Source organism: Bombus flavifrons, chromosome 6 (genome assembly GCF_040668555.2).
Source record: "Bombus flavifrons isolate JBK064 chromosome 6, iyBomFlav1_principal, whole genome shotgun sequence".
Lineage (NCBI taxonomy): Eukaryota > Metazoa > Arthropoda > Insecta > Hymenoptera > Apidae > Bombus > Bombus flavifrons.
In genome coordinates this window covers 13,922,632-13,950,227 of record NC_138447.1, presented here as the reverse complement: position 1 = coordinate 13,950,227, position 27,596 = coordinate 13,922,632, and the positions used below count along the sequence as shown (strand labels likewise).

The 27,596-nt window shown below is 35.9% G+C and overlaps 4 protein-coding genes and 2 long non-coding RNA genes across 11 annotated transcripts in view; 3 read left to right on the top strand and 3 right to left on the bottom strand.

The window, feature by feature from the left end:
• Nucleotides 1–476: 476 nt before the first annotated feature.
• Nucleotides 477–2,489, top strand: LOC138181073 (tRNA (guanine(6)-N2)-methyltransferase THUMP3). 2 transcript variants are annotated; one of them, XM_069115622.1, is made up of 7 exons: nt 477–642; nt 720–832; nt 959–1,421; nt 1,491–1,669; nt 1,754–1,933; nt 2,012–2,149; nt 2,218–2,489. In XM_069115622.1, exons 1-7 carry the CDS (start codon nt 549–551, stop codon nt 2,374–2,376), a joined length of 1,326 nt encoding a protein of 441 aa, XP_068971723.1. In that variant the 5' UTR covers nt 477–548; the 3' UTR covers nt 2,377–2,489. The 2 variants fall into 2 exon arrangements, with proteins under 2 accessions (XP_068971723.1, XP_068971724.1); XM_069115623.1 differs by lacking the exon at nt 477–642 and having other exon boundaries at nt 718–832; nt 947–1,421.
• Nucleotides 2,397–3,875, bottom strand: LOC138181074 (probable ribosome production factor 1). The gene is made up of 3 exons (XM_069115624.1): nt 3,151–3,875; nt 2,769–3,033; nt 2,397–2,699 (listed from the first exon to the last, which is right to left on the bottom strand). The coding sequence occupies exons 1-3, from the start codon at nt 3,725–3,727 to the stop codon at nt 2,522–2,524; spliced, it is 1,020 nt and encodes a 339-aa protein (XP_068971725.1). The 5' UTR covers nt 3,728–3,875; the 3' UTR covers nt 2,397–2,521.
• Nucleotides 3,876–3,897: 22 nt separating this feature from the next.
• Nucleotides 3,898–5,618, bottom strand: Bet1 (blocked early in transport 1). The gene is made up of 4 exons (XM_069115626.1): nt 5,448–5,618; nt 5,014–5,092; nt 4,774–4,937; nt 3,898–4,690 (listed from the first exon to the last, which is right to left on the bottom strand). Exons 2-4 carry the CDS (start codon nt 5,030–5,032, stop codon nt 4,535–4,537), a joined length of 339 nt encoding a protein of 112 aa, XP_068971727.1. The 5' UTR covers nt 5,033–5,092; nt 5,448–5,618; the 3' UTR covers nt 3,898–4,534.
• A 446-nt stretch (nt 5,619–6,064) lies between these two features.
• The window catches only part of Kank (KN motif and ankyrin repeat domain-containing protein 2 kank), a 66,334-nt gene continuing 44,802 nt past the window's right edge, over nt 6,065–27,596 (bottom strand). For 4 of the 5 annotated variants that reach the window (XM_069115617.1, XM_069115615.1, XM_069115618.1 and 1 more), the window contains exons 5-10: nt 13,339–13,457; nt 13,161–13,241; nt 11,828–12,055; nt 9,427–10,664; nt 8,025–8,622; nt 6,065–7,941 (exon numbers count right to left, since the gene is read on the bottom strand). In XM_069115617.1, coding sequence (XP_068971718.1) covers nt 7,495–7,941; nt 8,025–8,622; nt 9,427–10,664; nt 11,828–12,055; nt 13,161–13,241; nt 13,339–13,457 — 2,711 coding nt within the window. In that variant the 3' untranslated portion in view covers nt 6,065–7,494. Of the gene's footprint in view, nt 7,942–8,024; nt 8,623–9,426; nt 10,665–11,827; nt 12,056–13,160; nt 13,242–13,338; nt 13,458–20,278; nt 20,994–27,596 lie in introns of those variants that run through there. The other variant, XM_069115619.1, reaches the window with a different exon arrangement.
• Nucleotides 13,022–25,532, top strand: LOC138181078 (uncharacterized). The gene is made up of 3 exons (XR_011173437.1): nt 13,022–13,116; nt 25,164–25,331; nt 25,475–25,532. It is a non-coding gene; the product is annotated as an uncharacterized LOC138181078 (long non-coding RNA).
• On the top strand, nt 25,582–26,314 carry LOC138181077 (uncharacterized). Its single transcript, XR_011173436.1, has 3 exons — nt 25,582–25,714; nt 25,809–26,144; nt 26,227–26,314. It is a non-coding gene; the product is annotated as an uncharacterized LOC138181077 (long non-coding RNA).

Below are 27,596 nucleotides of genomic sequence, written 5' to 3'. Positions count from 1 at the left end.
TGAAAATATTCGTTTCGCGATATGTACCAGTTTTCGTTCTATGTAATGCGTTTGATAACCATTTGTTGTTACATTTCGTAAAAGTTAGAAATTTTGTAAACTGTTGAACAAAATTGACATCTTGTATCAGGAATGCATGAGCTTCGAAGAGGTATTCTTTATTTTGCACAAAAACGGACTTCGTAACCGCGCGATTTTAGCTACCTTTCACTCGCGTATTAAAATCCCGAAGTACATAGATTTTCGCGTTCTTGGAGTGTTTTAATGTTCTAATAATTTCAAATAATTATAAAGAACATTAAAACGCTCTGTTTTATATTTAAATTAATTTTTATGTAAAGTAAAAATATAAGCAGTAAAAGATTACATGAGAAATAAATAGAATATAATAATCATTTAATTTGATCTATAGTTAATATTATAGATTTATAATTAAGTGCAGTTTATCTGATTAGTGGGACACGTGGTGGTAGTTTGATATTAGTCACGTGTATAATCACGTGTTCATGAAGCATAATATAATTTACATGTAAAGTACAAAATTTGACATGAATGAGGACAACGAATCGAATTTACGAAAGCTTTTCATAGAATCATTAGCGAACGATAATGTTTTTATAATAGCAACGACAATAGATACAGGTAGCTAAATGTTCCCTAATTAATAAGATTAAAGGCACGTGGTTACTTAGAGTAACCTATAAATCGTCTAATTTTAGGTTTCGAATGGCAAGCAGTGGATGAATGCAAAGAGAAATTAGATAAAAATGTTAAGATTGTTAAGGAACGCGGCAAGATTTATTTTAATGTATATTGGAGTCAATTCGCACAAGTAATATTATCTTTTGTTTATTTTAAAACTGACGTTTTTAATATGTAAATTTATTTCTGTGAAGTAAAATTATTATTGTACAGAAAGCGAATTAATAATATTATTTTATTTGAGTTGTAATTTTAGGTACAAGAAATGAGATCGATAGACAATGTTTATATTGTCGCAGATGTTAGAAAATTTGAATTCTCAGGAAATAGTAAAGAAGCTGATTTACAATTATTTAAAGATGCTGTGCATAATGATATGAAATTAGAAAAAGCTTTGAATGCTTGGAAAAGTATTACTGGTTTTCAAGGGAAAATATATCCAACTACTGATGAATATAACGTAGCAGAAAAAGATCGTAAGCTTTGTAACACAACTGTTACACCAATCACAGTTAAAGGAAGAAAAAGGGGGCAAGATCCATCTGACACTAAGGAAGATGAAATATTAAGATATAGAGTAACATGTGAAAGAACTGGAAAACATACATTTGAATCGGCAGAGGTTGCCAGAGCTATTGGAGGAGAATTGCAAGATAAATATCTGTGGCTTGTGGATCTATCGACATATTATTTAGAAGTAGTTTGTAAAGTAATTGACAGTAAGTGAAATAAATTAATATGTGGTTGTTTTTTATTGTAGAGGATAATATGTATTATATCGTGAATAGATGAATTGATAACACAGTTACGTATTACACATGAATCTAAGCATCACAGGAATATCATGTGTTTTGGACCAACTACTCTTAGAGCAACTGTATGTTATAATTTGTTAAGATTAGCTCATCCTAATCCAGGAGACATAATAATTGACCCAATGTGTGGTAGTGGTTCCATCCCAATTGAGGTAATACAGACACATACATTTGTATTTCAATATAACATAATATATTATGTTAAAGATAAAAATTATTAATATTGAAAATTACAGGCAGCTTTAGTATATTCCCAATCTTATATTATTGGAGGGGACAATCATCCAAAAGCTGTACATAATACAAAATCTAATATAGAGGCATCTTCCTCTAAATGTAAAATTGACTTACTACATTGGAATGTTTCACAATTACCTTTTAAAGATTCCTTTGTTGATATTATTGTTACAGATATGGTATTGAAGTATTTAAATATTATAACATTTTTATTATACGTTACCCTATTTATTTACTTTATCAAATAATCCTTATAGCCATTTGGTAAAAGGAGTGGACGAATGATGGACAATAGAATACTTTATAAGCAATTCTTGATAGAGTTAGGACGAATTATGAAACCCTTAAGAGGTCGGAGTGTTTTACTCACTTACGACAGGCGCAGCCTTAGTATGGTACGCTATTAAAATTTTGAAATCAGATTTCTGTAGAATTATGATTGAGGTTGTTTTCTTTGTTACAGGCTTTACAAGCAGCTGGAGATTTGTTCTATGTAACAAAAACTTTGGGTGTAAATATAGGTGGTCTCCAAGCTGCAGTTTATGTCTTAAAACGAACAGATATACCCTATGAACAATTTAAACCAAAAGTTATTAAACATATGATGTGCAAAAAGAAATAAAGTATTCTTATTAACTCATGTTAAAAGATAAATTTAAATATCTGTATTTTATATCTACAAGTTCACATTTTGTAAAAGTTTAATAAAAGGAAATTTTTATATTTCTTATAAAAGAGTTTTTATTTAATCTATTAAATAATAAACTTTATAAGAAGAATTTTCTTCTGCTCGTTTCCATATCGTGTCTTTTTCCTTGTATAATCCATTCGTATTCTCCATATTTGCTGTCAAATGTTCCATGTTGCAGTGACTGCAATTTTAGGGTAAATCGAGGTCCTAACTCTCTCAATCTGGGTTTATTCCTTTCCATGTCAAATTGATATCTGTAATATCATTTGTGTAATTGTATGTTCATTAAGCATTCTACCACAATAAAGACTAAATTATTATACCTATGATGCCTGAAGAATATATAGTCTCTTTGATTATGGAATGTTACCACTCTCCTGCCCTTAAATTCAGGTTCATAATGAAACAGTGCCCCTAACATTCTACCAATTGTACAACCTAAGCGAGTAGTGAAATTATTTAAAATAACTTCTGGTCTATGTTCAGAAATTTCTTTGTGACTACGTTTTAAATCTACTGTTAATTTAACATTGCTAAGTTTAAAATGTGCTGTTGGTCCATCAGGTAAATGAATAACTAACAAACCATCTAAGAAAACTTATAAGGAAAACATTAAATATACAAATAATACAAAATTGTTCTAAATAATTCAGTTACAAATGTATAGTTATGTTCAGTTCACAAATGTTCAGTTACAAAGGATACTTGGTTTACACTGATCTTCATTAACAATTACAATATCAGTGAAATTCTTTGCTATAGCACTTTTTACCATTTTTTTTACTCCAGAACGGTTTCTATATAAAGAGATAGAATTCGGTATTATTCTTGTTAATTCTCTGCCAAAAATTCTGGTTTTTCTTGTCGGATTGTCACAAAAGCTAATCAAAACTTTAGGTTCGTAAGCATGCTTATAAAAAGGAGCAAATTCATCATGTTCAAAATCAACTTTAAGCTCTGCATTCTCTTCATCATCAATATCACCAGAAACAGTAGTTTCATCTTTCTCTCTTAAGCTCTCAAGAGTATGTGGTACTTGTTTCCGACCACCTTCTTGAATTCTTTTCTTCTTGGCTTCTTTTTTGGCTTTTGCTTTCTCTTTCATTAACTTCAGACATTTTTGATGTCGAACTACCTTGCATTTTATGTGATTAAAGTTGCTATCAGATGGCAAAATAACCTCTGATGTTTTGTGTCCTGAAGTACTTGGTTCTCCTTTCTCTTCCTTTCGATGAACTTGACTCAAAGGATTTATTCGTAAATTTTTGAGCTTCATTTTCATAAATTATTTGTTTTATATTTTGATATAAAGTTATTACTTAGTACCATGTATAGCCAAATATCTTACACGTGAACACTACTCGATAGTCAGGTTATAATAGGTTACCATTTACTATCTAGTTGCAGTTCATTGCCGCCAAGTTTCAAACATCACTCGACGAAAATTTCGAAGATATACAATTATCTTTATTTCGCATTGAAAAATTTAAATATATATATATATACCTGTATATATATATACGTTTTATCTTAACATAAAAAATATTTTTGATCATTCTTATAGATTATTTAATTTATGTACAAGATATCAAAAAATTATTTGTCATGGTTTTGGAAGGTGACTACATTTTCGGGTCGGTGGAGATCTGTTAAAAAAGTGAACCACAAAATTGACCTGATTTTCAAGGTTAAATTCTTTTTTTATTGCATCACGAAGAACGAAAGTCACGTAGGAACCACGGATCACAACTTAACCATTTGTCTGAAAAAATATGTGAAAATTCCATTAGTTCTCAACAACCAACAGATATTCACTTTTCCAAAGGTCAAAAAATCACCTCCAAAAACTATGACAAATAATTTTTTGACATCCTGTACATGTAAGTGTAATATTAGAATAAAATTTTTTATACATAGAATTCGGCTAAAGTTTAACTGTACAGCTTATTGAAATAGGTTTAAAATGTTATTTCTTATACACAAATATTAAATGTTATACTTGGAAATTATTATGAACACGTGCATAATAAAACACTTCATAGGAATGAATCCTGTTTTTGAATACCCCTTTGACATTACAATGTTCTAGTTAAAAGAATTTCACTGTTACCCATAATATGAAAAAGACAAATATGGAAAACAACATTAAATATAAGATGTAGTAAGTATGACTTCCTTTAGATAAACGTAATACACGTGAAACTGCGTTTGTTAATGAACCACTTGTCCTTTCAACATCTTCATCCTGATAACAAAAAGTTTCTTCTATATACTTCTATTTTCTATATATGCTCAGTAGATTTTTATCTACACTAATGCGTTATTCACCATTCCACGGAGCATTTTATCCTGATATTCCACTTCATTTCCAATGTCAATCGACAGTGACTTTAGGGCATGAATTTTGTCTTTCAAATGATCTGTCATTCTTTCATTCTCATCTTCCAAATCTCCATGGCTCGATGTAGTTGGTATTGGTTCATAGGCATAATCTATCATAAAATATCAAATCATATTAAGTTATAACAATTAAACATTATATTGAACTTTGAACATAGGTTAACCTACTTGTATGACTCCTTCGCATTTTATTCTCAATTTTGGCGGTTAATTAATGTACTTTTGCAGGAAAAAAATTATAGTGAATCTAAACAATAAACGTGTCACAAAATATTAATACAATAAGACATAAATTAAACAAACAACTGATATTTTAATTATAAATATTACTTAATATTTGTAAAATATCTATCGTTTCTTTTATTATAACTTTTTTCTATTTTTAAATAATTTGATAAAATATTGAAACACACATAAACATGAGTTTTACAAGTTGAAATTTGTATTTTTAATTCACAAGAAGTTTGAATTAGAAATTAACATGTCATATGCAATATTACAACAAATTGTTTGTTTTAATTTATATTATATATCCACGAAATTAATAAAAATATTTAAACTGTTTTCATACATATTGATTATGTTAAAACACAATTACAAACCATGCGAAAAGAACTGTCAAGCAAGCGATCAAATAATGTACGTTATACACATATGTATACGTTAAACGTAGTGAGTGGTGATGTATGTACATATGACGTATATATGTCAACGTCAACGTCACGTTACGGTCATGATCATGATATGTAATCAGCACTGATCATCATTATCAATCAGGGTTGCCAACTTCGAAGTTCGAAACTTTAACCTACTTTAACTCGGATTTCAAATATGATGTAAAGTGTTCAAACTATTAACAATCAAATAAATATGATTGTATTATTTAAAATTACGGTTTTGAAATAAATAATATTGGGATCAATGTATAGTTTTTATGAGAATATATTTCTATTTGATTAAGGACTATTACTATCAAAATGCTGAACTTCTAATAACGTATATGTATATTAAATTGATCCAATTTATATTTTATCCATAAAGTATTCTTTGCTGATCATAGGACATTAAACTTTACCAAAATTTGCTTTTTATTATCATTAGTACATTTATGACGGTTAAGGGTTTCATATAAGTTTATAACATAAAGTGAGGATTTCGATTAATTCATACTGTATTGTTTACATTAATTTTTGGTAAATTGTAGTATCATACAATTAGCTTATGTTGTTTCTTCTCGATTTTATTATCAATTACAATATTATGTTAAATATAAAGGCACAAACAATGAAAAGTAGTTATTTAATTTCTAGATTCCTACGAGTCTATTACTTGATTCAGTACTATCTTTGATACATAGTCGTCACTTAACGTTAATATAAATCCTTAACGATAGGAATACTCATTATAGCGTTAAACCTAAATCTTTGATGTTGAACTTAAATACGTTCGTTATTTCTAGATATTCACAACCCTATGTAAGAATACGTTCAACGTTAAGATTATTCTTATACATCCAATTCCTAACACGAGGGTAACACAGATAAACGAGGAATGAAATGAAATTACATCTTTTGTATTTTGTTCTATATAATATAATATATAATATATATATATATATATATACTGTATCCTGAAATAATTTCAACAACTATTAAACTTAGTAAATTTTCCTCGTATGCCCTCCGATATTTTGTTGTTATGTACGGATGCTATATTTATACTTTCACATCTATAACATTTCTACTTCAACATCGAACGATCACCAATAGGTTCTACAAATTTCTCCGTATATAAATTCAACATTATAGTCACGGGAATTAGAAATCTCGTATTTGTGCACCATATGATCATTACACATATTGTATCGTTTTCCTCTATGTGTATCAGTACACAATTATTCTACTGATAGTTTGATCCCCAGGATTTAACGGAAATTAGGCCTGACAGTTACAAAATATGTTATAGAGTAGATATAAGAAAAACTTTCTGCGACAAGAAATTCGGATTGTTTGTCGATTCGTTCTTTTTTTTTTTTGGAATGTTCAATGCCACAGGATGTTGGAAGACATTACGTACTTAATTCTTTCCCTGTGTGGGCTCGTATTTATATATAAGAAATTTTTTTTGTACTTTCACACATGGTTTCTAAAAATGTAAAAATTGAATTTTGAAGTTAACCATTTAGTCATCGTGACATCGTATAAAATTTATTAACAATGAAAATGGATTCATCTTTTACTCTGATAGCACCTAGAAAGAAGTTTCAAATTTTATACAAATCCCTCCTATCTACTAACGATATGAAACAACACGTTTCACAGATACCTTTTCTATGGACTAACTTTACAAAACATCCTCAAACTTTTTTTGAATAATTGTATACAAAGTTGAGCAGTTAAATACACATCTTAAATTAAATGTTTGCGCTGAGACTGATGAATGATTAGGCAAGAATATGATTGTTTCATATTAAAAAATTAAAATCCTAAAATATTATAAATCGACGATAAATACTAAAACACGTTAGCAATAAATATAGGAAACACGGAACGCCGATTGTATTATTGCTTATTTGTATGATGCGATTATAATTCAAATTATTTACTAGTACGTTAAATATCAATAAAAAAAGTCTTCGAATATTGTAAATTATTTAGCAGAATATTTTGAGGTGTTTAAGGAAACTGTTGAAGAATGAATTCGCCGGGATGGAGCTGGGCTTACGGGAGCTGAAGGGGAAGGGCCGGTAGGTGTTGTCGGTTTAGAACCTCTTCTACTACGTCTCATCGATGAATATGGACTTGTTCCTCTATTCACGCGCTCGTGTGCATAGAGTAATACACCGATATCTCGATTGCCTGCTTCTAACGCGATTTTTAGAGCGGAACTACCATCTATATCAACGATCGATGGATCACAGTCTGGATGCGCAAGTAACAATCGTACGATGTCCGTGTGCCCATGTTCCGCGGCACACATTAAAGCTGTACTGCCATCTTCATCTTGAATGTTAACCGCAGCTCCAGCATCCAGAAGTAACTGTGTCATGTCTTTGCGACCATGAGATACTGCCAACATCAAGGCAGTTTGACCATGCTGAAAAAGATTACAAATTTTAAGTATACAACAAAAAAGGCAAAAAGTAAAATCATACTAAAGTCATTACTTAAAGTACTCACTAATTTTGCTCGAATATTAACATCTGCAAGCTGGAATAACCTGTTAGCCACTGAAGCATGAGTGGAATTTCTGACTTCAGCAAGAGCTGCCAACATCACAGCCGTGTATCCGGCCACATTTGCTTTGTTAATATCGCAAACTTTTGAATCAAGAAGTATAGATACAACATCAAAATTTCCATGAGATACTGCATAATGCATTGCGGTGTTCCCACTTGAGTCAGTCATATTAACAATATATTCCAATAAAGTACTTGAACATTCTTCAAAACAATCTAGATAATCTTCAACTTCTAAGGGATTGGCATTTACTGTACTTGAAACTTTGAACCATTCTTGTTGGATGATATTAATAGCATTTTTCATTTGATGAGAGATATTTTTACTAGGAGATTTTTTAAAGCTGTCGTTAAGAACCTTCATGGCGGCCTGCATCTCTTTCGATGGTTCAACTTTCTTCCTGGGTTTTTCTTGTATAGGTTGGAACAATGCAGATTCTGGAAGTTCGTGTTTTTCTTCACTATCTGCTTGTTTTTCTGTATTATATATTTCTTCTGATTTATCATCTTTTCTTTTCTCTCCTTGCAATTGTTGGATACTATAAAAAGTATGGAGAAATGTAAATATAAAAATATATAAAATATAATAAACATATAATATATAATATGTAAAATATATAAAATATATAATATACGTTTTTTTTATTGGAGAGGATTAAATAAAATAAAGTGATTAAAAAGAAATCAATTACCCTTTCTCAACGAAACAAGCAGAATTTATTTCGGTGAGTTCGGTATCGTTAACTAAACGGGTAGTGTGTTGTTGTTGCTGCTGTTGCAGCATCGATTTGTTGAGATCGGATACACGATTTACTTATTCACCATAGCGAAATCGCAATGATTTTAAGTGCACTTTTTTCTGTCACTGACCTCTACGACGTTATTTACGACTTGACCTCTGCGCTCTGCTCCGTGAAAATACTTATGACGCATAGGACGCGCAACCATGGAGTTCGAAAAAACCAACAAATCCTTGATATGCACTTGATTGTCACTGACTATGCGATAGATTGATTCTCCATGGTGCCAACTTCTTTACTACCTTTTTTACCGAACTACCCTTAATCTGAACTTTCCACCCTATAGATGGCGTACGTAACATTTTCTAGTGTTTATATCGACAGATATCGAACGATCTTATAAGATAATTTTTTGGAAAAATAAATCTTAATATGTAATTCAAATGAATTAATAATGATTACACATTACTAATTTCTAATCTACATAAGGTTTTAAGTATCTAAATAATAAGATTTACCATCGTGTTTCATTGAGAAGAGTAATTAACATAATAGAGACGAGAGAAAAATAACGGGGATGTTATCCTTAAACGAGTTACTAACCGATTGTCATATTGTTCCTTGTTATCGGAATCATATCTAATCACACCTGCAGGTATCTTCGTATACGTATCCTGTCGTTTAAATTGTCTTCTATGATCCATCGTATTGTTCAACGGTATTTGAGACGGCCTCGGTATCCTCGAGACGAGATTCGTGTTCTGGTGATTCATATTATTTTCCGCGTTGTTGGCAATTTGTTTCGCCAAATTTTTTATAGTCTCCTTACAATTATCGCAATAATTAGCAGCGCATGAGATAGAAATGTGTGGTTTGATCGACTCTCCGACCGAGACGTCTGTGAATTTCTTTTTTATCGGCGAAGTACCAAACTCTCGTTTTCTAGGCGCTAAACCAGAAGTGTCGGTACTCTTTATCGCGGTTCTCACTAAATCATCTACCATAACGCTAACAGATTTTGTAGTTTTTCTTTTTAGCTGAGTATCGCCGTAATTAAACGAATGACTTCTCGAGTTCATCGAATGTAAAGATAACGATTGAGTAGCAACTGGATCGGGACCAATAGCGATGGTCCTCGTTTCAGGACCAGTTCTAACCTCGATTCCAATTTCACACACTCTCGGTTTTACCATGACTCCTACGTTCGTTCTCATTTTAAATGGTTCCGCCACCTGTATGTACTGATCCTTCTTCTCGACTATTTTTACCGGATCTGGGGTACACTGACAACCCCTAGACACTGTATCTTTAATTAAAGTACTCTTATAAATCCTGAGAGCATCATCCACGATAACCGCGACATCTTCTTTCGTTAAAACGTCTTTCATGTTTAATCCTGTCGATGTTCCACACGATCTTTTCTTCGCTTCTTTCTTTATTTCAGGTGCTATATCCTCGATCACAAATCGACTGTATACAAGATTCTTTAACTTGTTCCTCGTGTTAACTGCAATATCACGAAATTTCTTTTCATTTCTGGCCAATTTCGGGCTGGTAGGTGGTATCGTTTCTATCTGAAGTGGGCTCCTCTTCAAACGATTCCTCATTTTTTCCTCCGACGTTGTGTCTTTGTACAGTCGTTGGTTACGGGTTAAAGTCGATCTCCAACTGTCGTGGGAATCGCTCGAGTAGAGCTTATCAAGACTCGACGACGTTCGATCCTCGAACAATGTGCTCTGGTCTTTAATTTCAGGTACGATTTCTTCGATTTGCAATCGACTCTTTTGCAGGGATCGTTTTATCGGGGTGCTCGTTATCATGCCGACGTCTCGGGTTCGAACCTGATCGCGTGACAATCCAACGTGTTACTACGTATACGTACTACGTACGCTGCCATAAGTATTAGGATACCCGATACTTGGTACAAATCGAATACTATCTACTGCTTTTATTTTCTAATTATTTTATTATAAAATGTCACTCATTGTGTTCTTCCTCTGTCGTCTTCACATATATATATATAGATGAAATAAAATTTGTGCAAGTCAATGAATAAATATAACAAGTAGATGTCCTGATACTTATGCGCGAATACGTATCTTTTTTTTATTCGATTAGTTACAATACTAGCCTTGGCTTTTAGAACGAAGAGCTTAGAGAATACTAGACTACTACTTCGCGGAAGCTAATCGGCGGAAGTTAGTTACCCAGTTCGCAGCTAGTTTTCTAACAAAGTTTTCGATGCAAACTTTATTTTGATTTACGTAAGCGACGTATCTGACACGATGAGAAAATTCGCGGAGATTTTATCGACTTAACCTTTAATTCAATTACAGCGTAAAAGTGTGATGCAAACGAAATGTGCACGGTGACCCATTTTCGTTCGGCTATAAATACAAACGCGTATTAGGAAGCGGAATATCGAGCTCGTAATTAGAATCAGCAGATGCCAGGCAACCAAGAGAGAGAGCTAACTCGTAAAGGAGACTTGATAAAATAAACCGTCCAATAAAAACCATTGCATACCGTCTATTATTACTCCTTTATGTTCACCGATTAATTTATTCCGCCTGAAATAAAATCAAGTAAAACGGACGGTTGCGTTCGAAAAACTTTTCTTTCATGCAAATGGTAACAAGCTAATAGAAAGGTGGCTCGCGCATATTCATAAGAAACCCAAGAAGTAGAAACTGCATGAAATTAATTGCATAGAATCATCCTGCCGAAAAGAGACGGGCTCGCGTTTCAACGGCGAATTTAAGCCCCATACTTTCTCACCAGATCCGATAAAGCAACATTCGCCTAACTATTTCGCTGTGAGTGCAATTAAAAGGTAGCCGAGCATCGGGTATATGCAAATTTTCCACTTCGGTCCGTTGAAGTTGATTCAACGCCGCGTTCTCAATGTGTTACGGTTTCTCAAGCGATGGAACATAAGAGAGCGAGAACAAAAGGAGATCGAGGGGGCCGATAAAACGGCGTGAAACGGAAGTCGACGGCGTACCTGCTGGTGCGAAACACCGACGTCCCGTGTCATTACGCCGCACATCGTTCCCATGTCTCTCGTTGGAGTGGCCGTGTTCCTCAGATTTCGCTGGGAGTCGCGTTGTTCCGAGAAAGACTGGCTGCGATGCCTGTGCAATACGCTATCGTCGTACTGCCTCGTTTTGCTCAGCTCGTCCACTTGTCGCAGCAGATTCCGCTTCTCCTCTTTCAGCACCGACACTTGCACCTGCGTTGGAGACGTCGTCAAAAGGGAAATGTTATGGCATTTGGGTAACCGTCTAACGTTGGTTTTGCTGTTTAGCGTTTCGGTGACACGGGCGAACTACTTGGATGGTATAGAGTCAAGGGTTTGATAAATTTTCGATACTTCAAAATTTAGGCACTTGGGGTTTTGGAGGTTTAGGTGTTTCGAGTTTGGTAAACACCTAGAGATTTGCATATATTTAACAGGGGTTTAGCGAATTTTGGAAACGCGAAGCTTTAGAGATTTACAGGCGTTTAGGTGTCTAAGGTTCGGCGTTCAGGGTTCAGGGTTTAATAAATCGGACTCTTTGGAAGTTGGAAATTTCAGGCTTTAGAAATTTAAGATTTGAGGAATTTTTCAAGATCTCGAAATCTGTGAATTTAAAGGTGCAGATGTTCAATGTTTGGTGAATTTTTAAAGATCCTTAAATTTGGAAATTTAAGAATGCATTGAAGTCGTTTGGTGAATTTAGAAAGTCAAATGATTCAAACGCAAGGGATCCTGTAATAAGTTATTTTTATCGCATAGACAGAGAAGACAGATTGTTTGATCGATCGCGAAGAGAAGGTTAGTTCCACACGTTTGTCCTTGGAATTGAAATTAAATCAAAGAATTTAGTTTTGACGTTGCAGTGATACATTTTTTTTCAACGTTTATTGTATGAAAACTTTGCTTCCGAATAATCGTTTTGTGTTACCGATAAGCGCGAGGCACGGAACGTGCCACTGCAACAGTCAGCATTTACTTTACGACACGTAATTATATTTCCTTGACGAAAGTATCGCAATGAGAAGAAAGAAATTAACTCGTGTTATAACGAACGCCGAGAAAAACACGCTAAACGAAATGTGAATTTCTCGAGTGTCGGTTCAACGAACAACGAAAGTCTCTGTGCGAAGTTATTATCTTTCTTCCTTCTTCAAAGTTCATTACGTTGTTGAGTCACGAGTTTACGATAATTAAAAGGACGACCCTCTTCCCGTAGGGATTTGAACACGATTACGTTATCGAAAGAAGGACAAACACGATTCACGAGATTTACAGTAAGGAAAACGTCTCAGATTGAAATCAAAATTATTCTGTTTACCTGTAACATGGGAATTGCCTTGACCTGTTCCTCCAACTCCCGCATCCGTTCCAACGACGCCGCCATTTGTTCTCTGATGTTCTACAAATACACAGGTTTACGTTCACAGTAATACGATCTTATTGTCGTAGACGTTGTCAAGTATACGAGTTCGATTTTGTTTACTTGTTGCTCCTACCTGTAGCGCGCCGGTGCTGAGATTCGAATTTCCGCTTCCGACGCTCGCGTTGTCAAAATCACCCCCGGCGTGTTCCGTTTGCGCGTTGTTCTGCGCTGGTGTGGCCGTGTTCGTTCCATCTAGAGAAACATTTTTATTATTTATTTCCATAATTTATTTTTTATTCCTGATATTTCGGAATCGATATCGCGAAAACTAGTCCATGTCCTCGTTTATCATCGGATGAAAATTAAAAGGATCTAAAATCGTTGAGGTTATTCGATATGTAAACAGAGAAAACTCGTGGATAAATTGTAAGGTAGAAAATATATTTAAATGGAAGTGTAATTATAAGTAAGAATACAATTTGAGCTGGTCCAGATCCGCACGCTAGCCGTGTTACCCAATAACTGAAAACCCCGAAGCCAACGTCGCCTGTCTTTTTTTTTTTTTTTTTTAATGATGTTTATTTAACCAAGGATACAATTTTTGTTACATTTTGGTATTTATAATAAACTGTGAATTTTGGTAATGATGTGCTAGGCAAAAGTACCGATACGCGACGGTACGACGTAGCCATACTATATTATGTGTCGGTGTTTTACATTTTTTGTGATTTTCAATCTATTCTTTGGATTTAAGCCGCTGGGGAGCGGAGCTTTTATGTAATTTTGTTTTTGGTTGATTTTTTGTCCTGAAACTTGGTCGCAAAACAGGACTCATCGGTAGTTTACATCCAACGTCGCCTGTCTACCGTTTATGGTCTGTCTTCGTCGCAGTCTTTTGTCTACACGCTGTCGATGGCTTCGGTGCTTGAGAAAACTAAAAAGACCAGATGTAGAGTTTTCTTAGAAGTGGTGACCACTTCAACAGAAATTATCTTTATCAAGGTTCCGTAACTTCTGATTTGAATTACCGATTTAATTAAATACATTTCATCTATGGTATAACTACGGTTTACAACGATCACGTGTACAATATGCCAAGTATTTTGTCGAAAGTATGCCAAGTATCTTGTTTCTTTGGGAAGAGACAAACACGGATAAGGGTTATTTTTGTTACGAGCTCTTCAATTTATCTTATAATGGTGGAGTATATACGGAAAATGTAATGTACGTGCCGCTACTATTGCGTGCGTATTGTACTTTTTAACGACTAAGGATCTTGCTTTTGACATTTCGCACGAAACCAGCAAATGTTAAAAAAAACTCACGCGCGTTGAGGTACATATTTCAATTAATCGCACGTGAACGATATGTAATTAAACTTGGTGGATTCAATCGTGAATTTAATTTCGACTGGCAGCCGACGGAATGATTCTAATTATAAGAATGTCTACTCGCGAATGCCACAGAAATTCGTATTAAAATATAATTCTATGTAATGAAGTCAAACCTTCATATCGTGCTTTGTTCTTTATTAAAGCGAGCAGAATTTTTCTACTTTATTAGGAAAAGGAAACACGTATTACACGCGACATTTGGAAAAATTACTGCTTAATGAAAACAGAATTGTTCGATTTTTGCTCCGATGAAAGTGTACGTTATTTTAGCCGAAGGTTTTCTCGATATATCTGTTGAAATCGGTTTGATCGTTCTCTACTTAATTTAATTATTCAAATAATTCTACGAAACTTTATGAAGTGAAACATTTCGTTATTGATAACGAACGCAAGTATGCCGCCCTGAATGCAAACAAATTCTTCATGCAATTAAATTAACAAGCGAATGAATATTTGATTGATATTATTATTGATATTATCCAAATATACGATACGAATCGCACGTGTAATATGTGCAATACGATGTATAATAGTAACGTACAACTCGACGTATAGGATGATACAAATAATAAAATGGACAGTTGCGCAATGTAGGACCATTTCGTTGCGATAATGTCTTCCTTCAATATCCAGATTCTCCCGGTATACGTTTCGATACAGATAGCGAAGTCGTGTAACCGATTCGTCAGAAACTAAGAGAAAAGTAAATGTCTTAGCACGCTGATGAAATTGTATCGATCAAACAGAAAATGCATACGAATGTACATGTTGCTTGCAAGAAGTATACGAAAGTTCTGATAGCGTGGCGAAAAATATTGGACACTGAGCAACGTAGCGATAGCTTTTAGCGCGATGTTCAATTACCGTAGTTACGTAGAATGCGTCGCGTAATACGCACACGAATAGGTTAATGGGACACCTGTTTCGTCGAAGGCGTAGAAACATCGCGATGGAAAAATTGGACAGCTGTGGAAATTACTTTTTCCATGTGTACAAGATTTTACATAGATATAAAATATCTTTTGGAGAATTGTGTAAACATGTCGTTTGACCATGAAAACACGAGGGTAACGAACAGAAGATACTTGCATAGATAAACGCTTTTGTCGAAATCATTAGCGCTTGAGGTCATTAGAAAACTATAAAAGATGATTGAGATCATATTGTTAGAGTTCTAGGTTATTTGAGAGCTAAGTGGGGTCATTGAGATTATATCGTCGAAACGCATTTGGAGGTCAAATGGGTTCACTGAGATCATGCAATCGATATTCAAGATCATCTAACGACTACAGGAGGCCATCGACCTTATGTTATTCACGTCCACGGTCGTTTAAAAATCTGAATCAGTCACTGCGTGCAGTTGTCATTTGCAGTTATGATGATTTAAAAATTGCAAAATATTTTATGCAGAATACTATTGAATAAATAAATGTCGATTAAATTGTTTGGTCCTGACTCGTTCGCAGATTAACACGATTTGATTAAAAGGAGATCCGTAATTTTGCCATTTAAATTATAGAATATCTGGTCTTTTACTTCAATCGTAAAAATATATTGCTCGTAACAGTATTTAATTAAAACGAAACGAACGATGAATTCTAATACGTTATAAAATTTTAATTAATGTCTCTATTTCTAAAAGATGGGATTACGCGTTATCTGCATGTGAAGTCCGAGGGAACAGCAATCTAATTTTCCGCGTACACCCCTCGTTCGTAACAATACGGTTCTCCACTCGAAACAGACGGAGAAACAGCGTACGTTACGCAAGCACTGCGGCAGCGGTGTTCACCTGCGCTGTCGTTCAATTTTTCTTTTAATTGATTGTTGCGTAACGGACCGCGTGGCTGCATGGAAACGAGCTTGGACAATAAAGAAACGCGCCAGACGCGGCATTTCGAATGCGTTTGACGATATCGTGACACACGTGTCTCAGGCTCGGCCTAATGCCAAGGGGTTTGCCGCACGCGAATCGCGTCACGCGCTCTCGCAGAACAACGTTCATCCATCGTGTGCCACTTTTTCCCTTCATTACAGTCGACGCAAGCTATATAACCAAGTCATGAAATCGGTCAGGCATCAAAGTATGCATATTTTATTTGAGAATAAGCGCCGAGTAAGCGGATTGACAGAATAGAAGAGAAAAGGCCATAAAACTTTGATTCTCGGACGGCGAGCGATCGGTCAATTTTGCATACTGCATGATCGTTTTCCAAGTTATGTTTGTTCTCATTTCGTGTAATTATTTTGTTAAACCGCGCGAACGGTTTTATTTGTCAAGCAACTTTAGTTATATCTAAGTTGTCATAAAGGATATAATCTAACAAACACGAAGATGGTACCCCACTGGGGGTAGCCACCCACATGATAATCAAACAGCTAAAAAATTCTACCAAATGTCCAAATTGGACAAATTGCGAATGTGAAATATTAAATAAAGATATCTAAGTTGTGGATTTTTATGCATTTATGAAAAATTTAAGCAACTATGCACTCTCTGTTTTAAAATTCTAGTTTCTTAGCTACGTTCATGGAAATATAAAATTGCATAAATACCAGAAAGGGGTAAAGCAGGGGTAAAGTAAAATATTCGAGACTCGTGATCGTAATAATCCGGCTTCCGTTGGATCTCGTTAATCCTTAAACGGATTAGTCGAGTTATTTAAATTTAAGTAAAAGGACTCGAAGTCAAGTTAGTCGAATTTAATTTGAATCCGAAGAAGGGGGTTTAAAGTTGTTTTAGCTAACTGGATGAAGGCATAAATTTTGCGACAGATTACTTCTTCGTTCGAATTAATCGGTTGTTTAAGTCGTTTAAGCAATGGACGTTCGATGTCTGCTTTTAAAGCTTCGCTATTGAGACTCTCGAGGAATCTAGGACTACCTCGTTGACCTTTTTGAGGATACAGAATTAACAAGTATCGAAGGCTCGCAGGCTCATTGAGATAACCAACACGATGTACAAAGGGTACGCTTTAAGATCGGATCGATCTGCCATTTATCAACAAGATGAAAGTATCGAAGATGTTTATTCATCTTGTTCCTTTGCGTTCCCCTTTATAAAATGATATTTTTCAATTTCCCTTATAACGAAATAAAATAGCTCGTAAATTCGACTGTTATAAGATCAACACGAGTTTATTACTCATGCAGTCGTTCGTATGAGAACAGTTAGAAATAAATTCTGCACCTAAAGGTGCACCTGCAGCACGCGGAACGAAGAAACTTGGCCGTTATCGATCGATCCTGTTGCTCGCTATAAAATTCATAGATTTAAATCGGCTTTCTAACAGCTTGCTCTTTAAATCACAGGAGATTCTGGAATCAATTTTTACCTTTGAAACTTCTTTCCATTATTTTTACCGAGTTTACTTTAACGCGTTGGCTGAACGAATATTATTTGGAAAAAGAACATACAGATTTTTTAAATCCTTCTATTCTTCCAACTGAAAGTTGCTTTTCATTTTGCTCTTTTTCACTTTATCCCTTGTACTGTTATTTTTTCCCAGAATCGGTTATATACATATAAAACGTTTATTTTCTTTTAAAAAAAACACCGTTACGCTAGCATTTCAAAATATCAAAAATTTCACAAATATCACCATTTATTTATCTCTTCCTAGACCGATGCAACCATATAACCCGAATATTTAAAATGATAATTTTTAAAACGATTGCTGGATTATTATACGATATATATAACATAATTATATATTATTTTTGCTATTATAAAATACATATACATAACATTACTGACATCACTGAGACCAATTGGGACATGCTAGCAATTATATTAAAAACTATACGAATCTAGGTTAATGAAAAATATACTAGCGATCACCGTGAAAATCAATCTTTGTTAAGAAGTTAAGTTCTTGCAGTTCCATCAAAGAATTTCCCAATTATAATTTGATATCTCAGGAACTTTGGAAACTGACAGGACATGTAACATCTACGTTGACGAAAAATTTGTTCAGGAAGTCAGGAGCCTTACGCAGCCTTTTAGCGCTATTGAATATCCTTAAAAGGACTCGACACGGTCCTCACGCGAGCCGTGACAACGCGAAGGATGCACGAACGATGCAGCCATGTAAATAATGGCGCGTAATCGTTACGTTGCGCTTTATATGGATGAAACTGTGCTGGTTTCTCGCGTACGTTGTACATGTGGATTAGAAACAAGTACATATTCCTTTAAGAAAAAAAAAAAAAAAAAGAAACAAAAAAGAAACAACCGTGAAAGTCAAATTAAAAAGGAGCACTCGACTGGTCCTCGACATTTCTTCCCTTCATTTTCCCTTTCTTCCTCCTGCTCACAAATTGAAGGATTTGTAGCAATAAACGAGCAAAACATCTTTCTTTCCCATACGAATTTTTAAGAGAATGTAAGTAGTTTTTTCGTAATGTGGTGTATTTAACGAAAACATTAAATTTCCACACTATTCAATGCATTTTCCTAACGACTAACTAGTTTCGTTATTTATGAGACTCTTTATAGGAATTTAGAATCTAAATATACTTGGAATGAGACTGTTACAGGGATCTTTTTAAAGAATTTGTTTACCGAAAAATTGCTTGGATGGAACAGAAGATGTCTGTAACGATAATCTTACGTCTTCGGTGGTTTTCGTGATACCTTTCCCGCATATGAGAAAATTAAACGAATATTCTGGTTATTTATCGATGGCCAATAATATCTAAGATTTTGATATTCTTATTGCGACATTGTGGTAACATTGAATTCACGTGGTTTATATCGAATCTCCTCTTTCTTAATATGATCGTTAATCTATAAGTGACAGATGATAAATTTTAACCGATGGTATTAGCTCGTCGAATTGAAACTCCAAACGAACGATATTTATCGGCGATAAATTTACGACGATCTTAAATTCGAAGGAATCAAAAAGATGTTCGAAATGATTGGGTAAAAAAGGAAAAAGCAATGGAACGGTTGCCTCTGAATAATTTCCGATATATCCTCGATTCTCGTTCATTCCTATATAATTTGATTCCATGTCAAACACTCTAATTAAACGAACTGCTAGCCAACGAAAGATCGTATCCATTAAAATTTCTTCCACTTTCCATTCGATTACTGCCGGACGTTTCGTTTCTTCCTCTTTCTTTCTGGAGGGGAGGGAGAAAACGTACAGATACGAATTTCTAGGGTCAAAGTGGCCAAACACGCGGTAGCACGATTCTCCTATCGCGATGATAATGAATTCTTCGTTTGTTTTAGTCTTCAGATAAAAGTATCTTTTAATTGCTGTTGACGTTGAAACACGCGCGTCTCTGGTAGGAAAAGTCTAGTCTAAGCAGCGGTTAGATTCGAGCTGTACGAGTATGCGAAACGATATGCAAACAGTAGACGATAATTCACGCAAAAATATGATGAGAAAAATCGATATGACGTAAGAATTTGTTATCGTAACGTCTCGTAGATATCGCGAAGAAAAACAGACGCGGAGACTTGTGTATTGTTCGCCACTATCTATCGTTGAAATTTCAAATATATGTAATATGAAATTTTTCCATTTGATCGTCGTATAATATAGATAAATATTAAAACAAATATATATATATTTAACTAAATAAACGTTAGCATCGTCGATCGCGACCTACTCGTACCACTCGACAAAATGTGAAAAAGCAGGAAAGTAAGAAAAATAGGCTCACGGTACTTCCTCTTCGCCTTCATCTTGCAGAAGGGTATCCTTTTCATAATAAAATTCTTCACCCCCATTTTGCCAATGTCTCGTCCGCTATTCGACCCGCGAGCACCAAACTATCGAAACACTTGTCCACAGATGTAAAAACCAATTAATTATTCATCCAAATCCCGGTAACAAGATGTTCCTCTAAGATTCGATACTTCCATACGCACTCTAGATCACACGAATTGTTGGTGACTTCGTGGAAACTTGAAAACTTTCTCCCGATTATCAGTCAGTGGAAAAGCGAACATGATGGTTTAAAGTGGTTGCATCGTTCGTTGTCCGGTGCTTAGTCGTTGTTTCGTTCGTTCGTTGTCGCATCGATCGATCGATCGTGCAGTGACGCAATGAATCCGGCTGAGAATCGCGCGATAATTGAATTGCCCTGATAATCAGAGCAGCCGATTCTCTTCGATTTGGATCCCCATGGATCGCATGCCGTGTCCGGGGTTTCTGTCGTTGGTTTTTCGAGCATTCGTGCCACTGTTTTGCCGCGGCCACTGTTTGCGTTTGACTGTGACGCCGAACTCTGGGCTATAGCCAACCAGGACTCTGACTACTCGCGATGAGGTGAATGGAGAGGGGAAATGTGCCTCTTCTCCTGTTCTTTGCCCGTAGCGACGGTACACTGACTGACGAGCGTGTATGCATGGTGCATGCATGCTCGTCGATTTCTTAATCGCCGTGGAAATAATGCTTCACCCTCTCTAATTCGTCTAAACTGTCTGCTTACGAAGCTTCGTTTTGGCAACAATGATTCGCGGACATCGAGAAGACATTGGCTAGATATTTTGCTATATTTTCGTGATCGTTTCAGTACAATTTAATTTGACAATTAAGTTTCTTCTTTTTTCCTTCTTCTTATGTTCCCTTATCTTCCCTTTCTTCTTATCTCTTATCTTCTTTTGTATATTTTGTTTCATTTCCCTTGTACAAATAAATTATATCGTATTTGCATCTGCGAGAGCTACGATCGACGTAAATGAAATCGATGGAAATCTGTTTTTACTATTAATTTCTAATTTCGTAATTATAGAAGTTTCCGGTTAAGATACAATCCAGCGAACAGATTAATAATTAGCTTCGCAAAATCTTTCAAGCTTCGTACGTCTTGTAAGTCTAAAGCGTCGTATTATTGTTCCAATTCTCCGTAATACTGTGGTTTTGCAATTTCGTAATATTCCATCGTCACAATGTTTATCAAAGCGCAAAGCTTCTCGCAAGTCTATCTCTTTGAAGTACAAAAATAACAGGCTCGAGGTGGTCGAATAATCTAGTTTAACCGCGATGCATTAAATCGTGTATGGTGCCGTATAAACGAACCCGCTGGTGCAATCGTCGAATCAAAAGCATCGCGTTTACGCGCGTGAACAACATTTTAAACGACCTCGAGCGCGTTCAAACGTTTAGTCGGCCGACCATCGATCGGCATTTTCGCTTGACCATCGCTTTCACGCGCCACGCGTTTCCTGGTTGCCTGATCGTTGTCACCGTAGTCCCAATCGTCCAGTGGGCCCATCGATCGTGTTGCCACTTTTTTTAAATGCCGCCGGTTTTACAGCTCGTCCTCACGAAGAACAGTTGCGACAGTTGCTCGTACGTACGTTTAGGTCGCTGACAGGTGCACGCCGCCATATGCGACCACCTTGCTCCGACAAGGTTGCACCAAAATGGTTTAGCGTTCTCGATGAAGTCACGTCATACCTTCCAAATCGAGTTAAATGGAGTGCCACCGCATTCGCGCATCGATGTTTCGCACAGTGATGTCTCGCGTACCGATGTTTCCAATGGAGAAGTCCATCGTGTTTCCACCTTCTACCACAGACGTTTCTTCATCCGTTGCGTTGCCAGAAACGCTTTTTCGATATTAAACCACGTGTATTTTCGGACGTGGAATCGCGGCCTCTAGCGAATTCGTGTCACGCATTTACCAACGTGGTATTTTTGTACCGGTAAAACGTCTTTCGCAATATCGTGTCCCTTTTTCGCGAACGACTGATGCGTTTGGATTGTTTGCTTTCGTGTGGAAAATTTGACGAATGCTACCGTTGATACGGTATCAAACTACTCGTGACACATGTATCTTCCTGGTTTGGAACTTTCAGTCGCGTTTAAGGCGAAAATTCTGCTACGATAGCGAGGAATACGAGTTATGCTTAAAAACGAAGCTTCTAATTTCCAATTTATGAACATTATAAATTACGACTTTGTACGTACGCGATGATCGTATTATGACAGGTCTATCTTCTAAACGACGCAAAGCGTTTCTATTTTCAATAGGAAAGAAAGAATTTCAAGTGATTAAGTGGCTGATTTTATCATATGGAAAAGTAATAGCCGTAAAAGGAAATAGTAGAGCAACAAGTTAATCAGGATGCTGCTCTCTGTTCCTTGTGAGATTCGATTAGCTACTATCTAACATCTATAAGATACACGCGCGATTTCAACACGTCACGCAAAAGCGAAATTACGAGAATCACGGAATCTTCGCCTGTCTTTTTTTTCTACTTTCTAAGCATCCTCGCCAAGCGGTTGCTATTGTTAACGCTTTAATAAAGTCTGGATGATCGTCGACCGGTATGCCGACGCTTTCGTTAAATTGTACGCGTCTACACGTTGATGTTTGATCGCGGAACAGTCTGCGATATAACGTACGAGTGGAACGTAATTTTCGGAACGAGTTTTTTTTTTTCACCGACCAACCAGTCGTTTCTGAAACAAATTACATTATTTTACGAGTTTTACGGCTGCGTTCAAGTTCCTAATGAAGCGTGTCAGTCCGATTTGATGCACTTTCGCGAAAAGTTCGGGTGCTTTGAGAATCCTGTTACCAACGTCGAGAGAAAGTTACGCTCCATTAGAGTAATGGGTTTGTTCTGTTTCTCCAGAAAATCCTAATCTCTTTACACGAGACAATTTTCGAACGTGTTCAAATGTACATTTTTAGGAATTTTTGAATTTAGCTCCGACAAATATTTGCAATTTCTATATCTTAATCTTGCTCACGTTTTAACAAATAAATAAAAAGATATTTAATATTCTGAGAGGATGTAAATAATGATTCATGAATTTATCCCAATAGTTTCCGAATGTTTATGTGTCGATATTGCTCTTACGTAGGAAGATACAGAAATTTCTGTCGTTTTGAAAGAATCTTTGCCGTAAGATCGAAATGAAAAACCACCGACATCAACGACGATTCTTTCGTATTTGTTTCAAGCTGAGGAAACTTTTTCGAAACAAAAGAAATGTATAATCGGTTTGAAACAGCCTTGAAGAACATAACGAGAGTAAATCGCGTATTCGTTCCCTATTTTCGTAAAACTGGCGAATAAAAAGTTCCGGGGCTTGTTTGAAAAAAACGTAGGAAGATGATAGCCGGATAATTCAATTTCCAATGTAGGAAGAATTGATGGAAAGCAATCTCGATATTGAATCGCGGAAGCCTCTGATGCTGATCGATAAAACAGCATGAAAGGAACCTCTCGCATAATATCTCTCCTAATAGAATCAACTCTTTTAAGAATAGCTGCATCCTAACCAAGAGGAAAAAGGAGGGTCATGAAACAGGATACGAAACGCAAAAGGAAGCATAGAAAACGAGGGGAGAAAAAAACTAGACAGAAAGAGAGAAAAAGAAGCTAAGAATAACTCCCTCTTAACCGAGAGGAGAAAAGAAAATCATGAAACGAGATACGAAATGCAAAAGGAAGCGTAGAAAACAGAAAGAGAGGCAAGCTAAGAACAGAGAACGACAGTTCGATGCATAATCTTTTCGCATTCCTATCCGCTGGCGTGCAGATCCTACTTTTGTCAGGGAAATCGGCCCGGATGAGGAACTTGGAATTAGTTTGGTTGAAAGAGGACGGAACTTCGAACGTTATTGCCACGGGGTTGTAACACAGGTGCCGTTGAAGCGACGGTGCAACTGACGCGATGCCACGAGCACCGGAAGCAGGTGGTTCCAGCCACGCACCGACGACTTCGCTGACGCGTTCCGGCGGCGTTCGAGCGCGGACTCTGGCGAAGAAGCCATCGGGACTATCTTTAAACCGCGATTTACCAGTCAGCCCGGCGATCAACGGCCGCGTGAACCATTCGCGATTTACTCGTCACGGAAACACGGGAATTGTATCGAACAACCGTTTCTCGCGATTACTTAACGGTGCGGCCGGACCGGTGCCGCGTTTTATTCGCTTCTCGATCGAATTATTAGCTTAGGCCTCTGTAACCGGAATTTTACTTGCTTCGAGGGATAGAAGCGGTAGTTGATTATGTCTTGCCACTTTGATTTGAAAATTAGAAAGCGATTAGATCGTACGATCTTAGATTACCGTATAGATTAATGATTATTCGTAGAATGGTATAGTAAGAAGAAGTATACATAATGGTACGATAACAAGCGAACGAGTTAAAAATGCGAATATATAAATAAGAGAAGCGTATGGGAGAAACGTACGAGTCTATCTTTCTTGGTTTTTTGATTTTTATGTCACTCGACGGTTGAGATAATTGCAAAAAGAATGCATAATTTACTTCGAACATACGAAATTATCGAATTTTCTGAACAATCAAGGATACGTTCGAGAAGATCGAAAGAGAAGCACAGTTTATTTTAATTCGAATTTTAAAATTGCCCCGTTGTATGTAGCGTAGAAACTTCCTCGAAGAACACCGAGAAGAATGCACACGAACGAGTACCGATTCTCCTAAAGTCTCTTAAAATCTGTTAATTTGTCTTACGTAAAACACGGATCCTGTTCGCAACTGATCTCGTGTTCCTATTCCCTCAAACGCATTACCTTCTACACTATATAATTTCGTATTTATTCAGTTCCCATTGTTAGGTTTCATACTCTGCACCGAAGAAGTCCAATTTATCAGAGAGTGGAATCAAAGAGAGGAAACAGCGTCGTTCACGTCGGTAGGACGCGTGTTCCCGGTTCAAGAAGCTTCTATTGTCTGACGACCGATAAGACAGGAAACGGGAGCAAGTGCGACCCAGGTTGCGAAACGTGAGAATCTTCCTGCAGACGAGCGTGCAGCCACGTCTTGGGATTGAGTTTGCGGTCTCGTGAGAAAATGACACGATCGTCGTATTTCGTCAACCGAACCGTCAACCGTGTCATCAGTAAAAAGCTGAGCCGCTTTGTTTCAGCGAAAGTGAAAACCGTACCAAGTCGAGGCGAAGCGTTCACGAGGACGACGAACCGAGGACCGAAGAAGTTATCCTTGATGGCGATCTTTCATCTTTAATGAGTTTTAACGTACAAGGTGTACGCGAACGAAAGAAGTTGTGCAGTCGTTTGTGTGCCTCTTATTGAATGTATTGTAGGCGCCACTAGGAGCATTCGTCTTAGGTTGCTGCATAAATTCTCCTCGATTTTTGTTCGTACAGGTAAGCTATCGACGTTGATAGAATAAAACTATAATATTGCTATGTAAGTTGATATAAACGAAAGAAAAGAATAAGATATGTATTTTTATATTAGGTATATAAAAAGTTCTTCGCAAGTACGATGACTTTGGTGGCAACTGATTTTTATCCTTTCAAAACGTTACGAAACAATTTCGAAAGAAAAGATTAAATAATTTTAAGATCGTAGAAAGGAAGAAGTCTCTTTTATAATAATCCCGAAAATAAATCTGAAGATTTTTATAAAAAATATATAATATCCACGTAGATGGATGTTACAAATCGAATTTGCGGGGATGTGCTCTAACGGATACAACTTATGCAACAACTCAATGTCTCAGATTTCAGTGTTTTAATTGCGTTCTAGATAAATTTGGGACGAAAAATTGAGAAGGAAGCGTGCAATGGAATTGTATCTTTTATTTCTATCTAAATTAAATTCAAAATTTTAAAACTCACGAAAGATAAGAATAAGATATGTATTTTTATATTAGGTATATAAAAAGTTCTTCGCAAGTACGATGACTTTGGTGGCAACTGATTTTTATCCTTTCAAAACGTTACAAAACAATTTTGAAAGAAAAGATTAAATAATTTTGAGATCGTAGAAAAGAAGAAGCCTCTTTTATAATAATCCCGAAAATAAATCTGAAGATTTTTATAAAAAATATATAATATCTACGTAGATGGATGTTACAAATGTGCTCTGGATACAATTTATGCAACAACTCAATGTCTCGGATTTCAGTATTTTAATTGCGTTCTAGATAAATTTGGGACGAAAAATTGAGAAGCAAGCTTGCAATGGAATTGTATCTTTTATTTCTATCTAAATTAAATTTAAACTTTTTAAACTATGGCAAATATGGACTACTATAGATTGGTTCTTTCCTTCAAGCCACCATGTATACAGAAAAAGTAGTTCAAATCATAGAAGTATTAGCAGGTGAACCGTTCTCCGAGGGGAATCCAATTGACGGGGCAATTATTCGATTTTCGATCGTGAATCGCCCGCACTGTGAAGGTCTTAATTGAGAGGAGAAAATTGTATTCACCTGTTTAACTGATTGCCTTCTATGACGGGCCCGTTAAACGGATAGTAAAATAGAGCACTCGTTAAATCGCTTGAAAACCATCGAAACATTCTGCAATAAAGAATTTTTGATACAACGAAATACATTACCGCTGATCGGTTTCCATATATCATATACGTATGTACTTTAGTCGATTTGTAACAATTTGTAAAATGTGTAAATGAACGAGTAACTCGTGATTAAATGGGATTCTTATCATTTGACGGAATCACGAAATATTACATTCTATTTATACACTTAAATTATACGTTGTTACGAGTCCAGAAATATCTTTCGTACGTGAACTTTATCTCAGAGATCAGATACTCTTTCCTAGGAGGTTGTTATATATTTTTTTCTTTTTTGTGTAATTTTGAATCACCTTTTTGATTTATCTCGCTTCTGCGGGACACCGATAATTATCTATCGATGCTCTTCAAGTCAATCTCTGCATGCCATAAAAACAGCATACTGATACAGAATGCAATCGTGATCTATCAATAGAAAATTTTAACTGGCGATTCGAAGATTAAATTACATCTCGTCAAAAATGGACAAGCGTCCGAATACTTTCGAAGCAACAGCGTACGTACGAAAGTGCAGACGAGAAATTACGAAGAGAAATTTTCATATAGCTCGTATGCATTCCTCGTCAACCGTAATTACACGATGAGTTGTTGCGTTATAGTTTCCACCTGCCACTTGTTCGATCGCGAATACGTTTCGTTCCGTAGGAAACGTCAGCCAGTTCCAAGATTCATTTTCTTCCTACGCGCGATTCACTTCTGCTT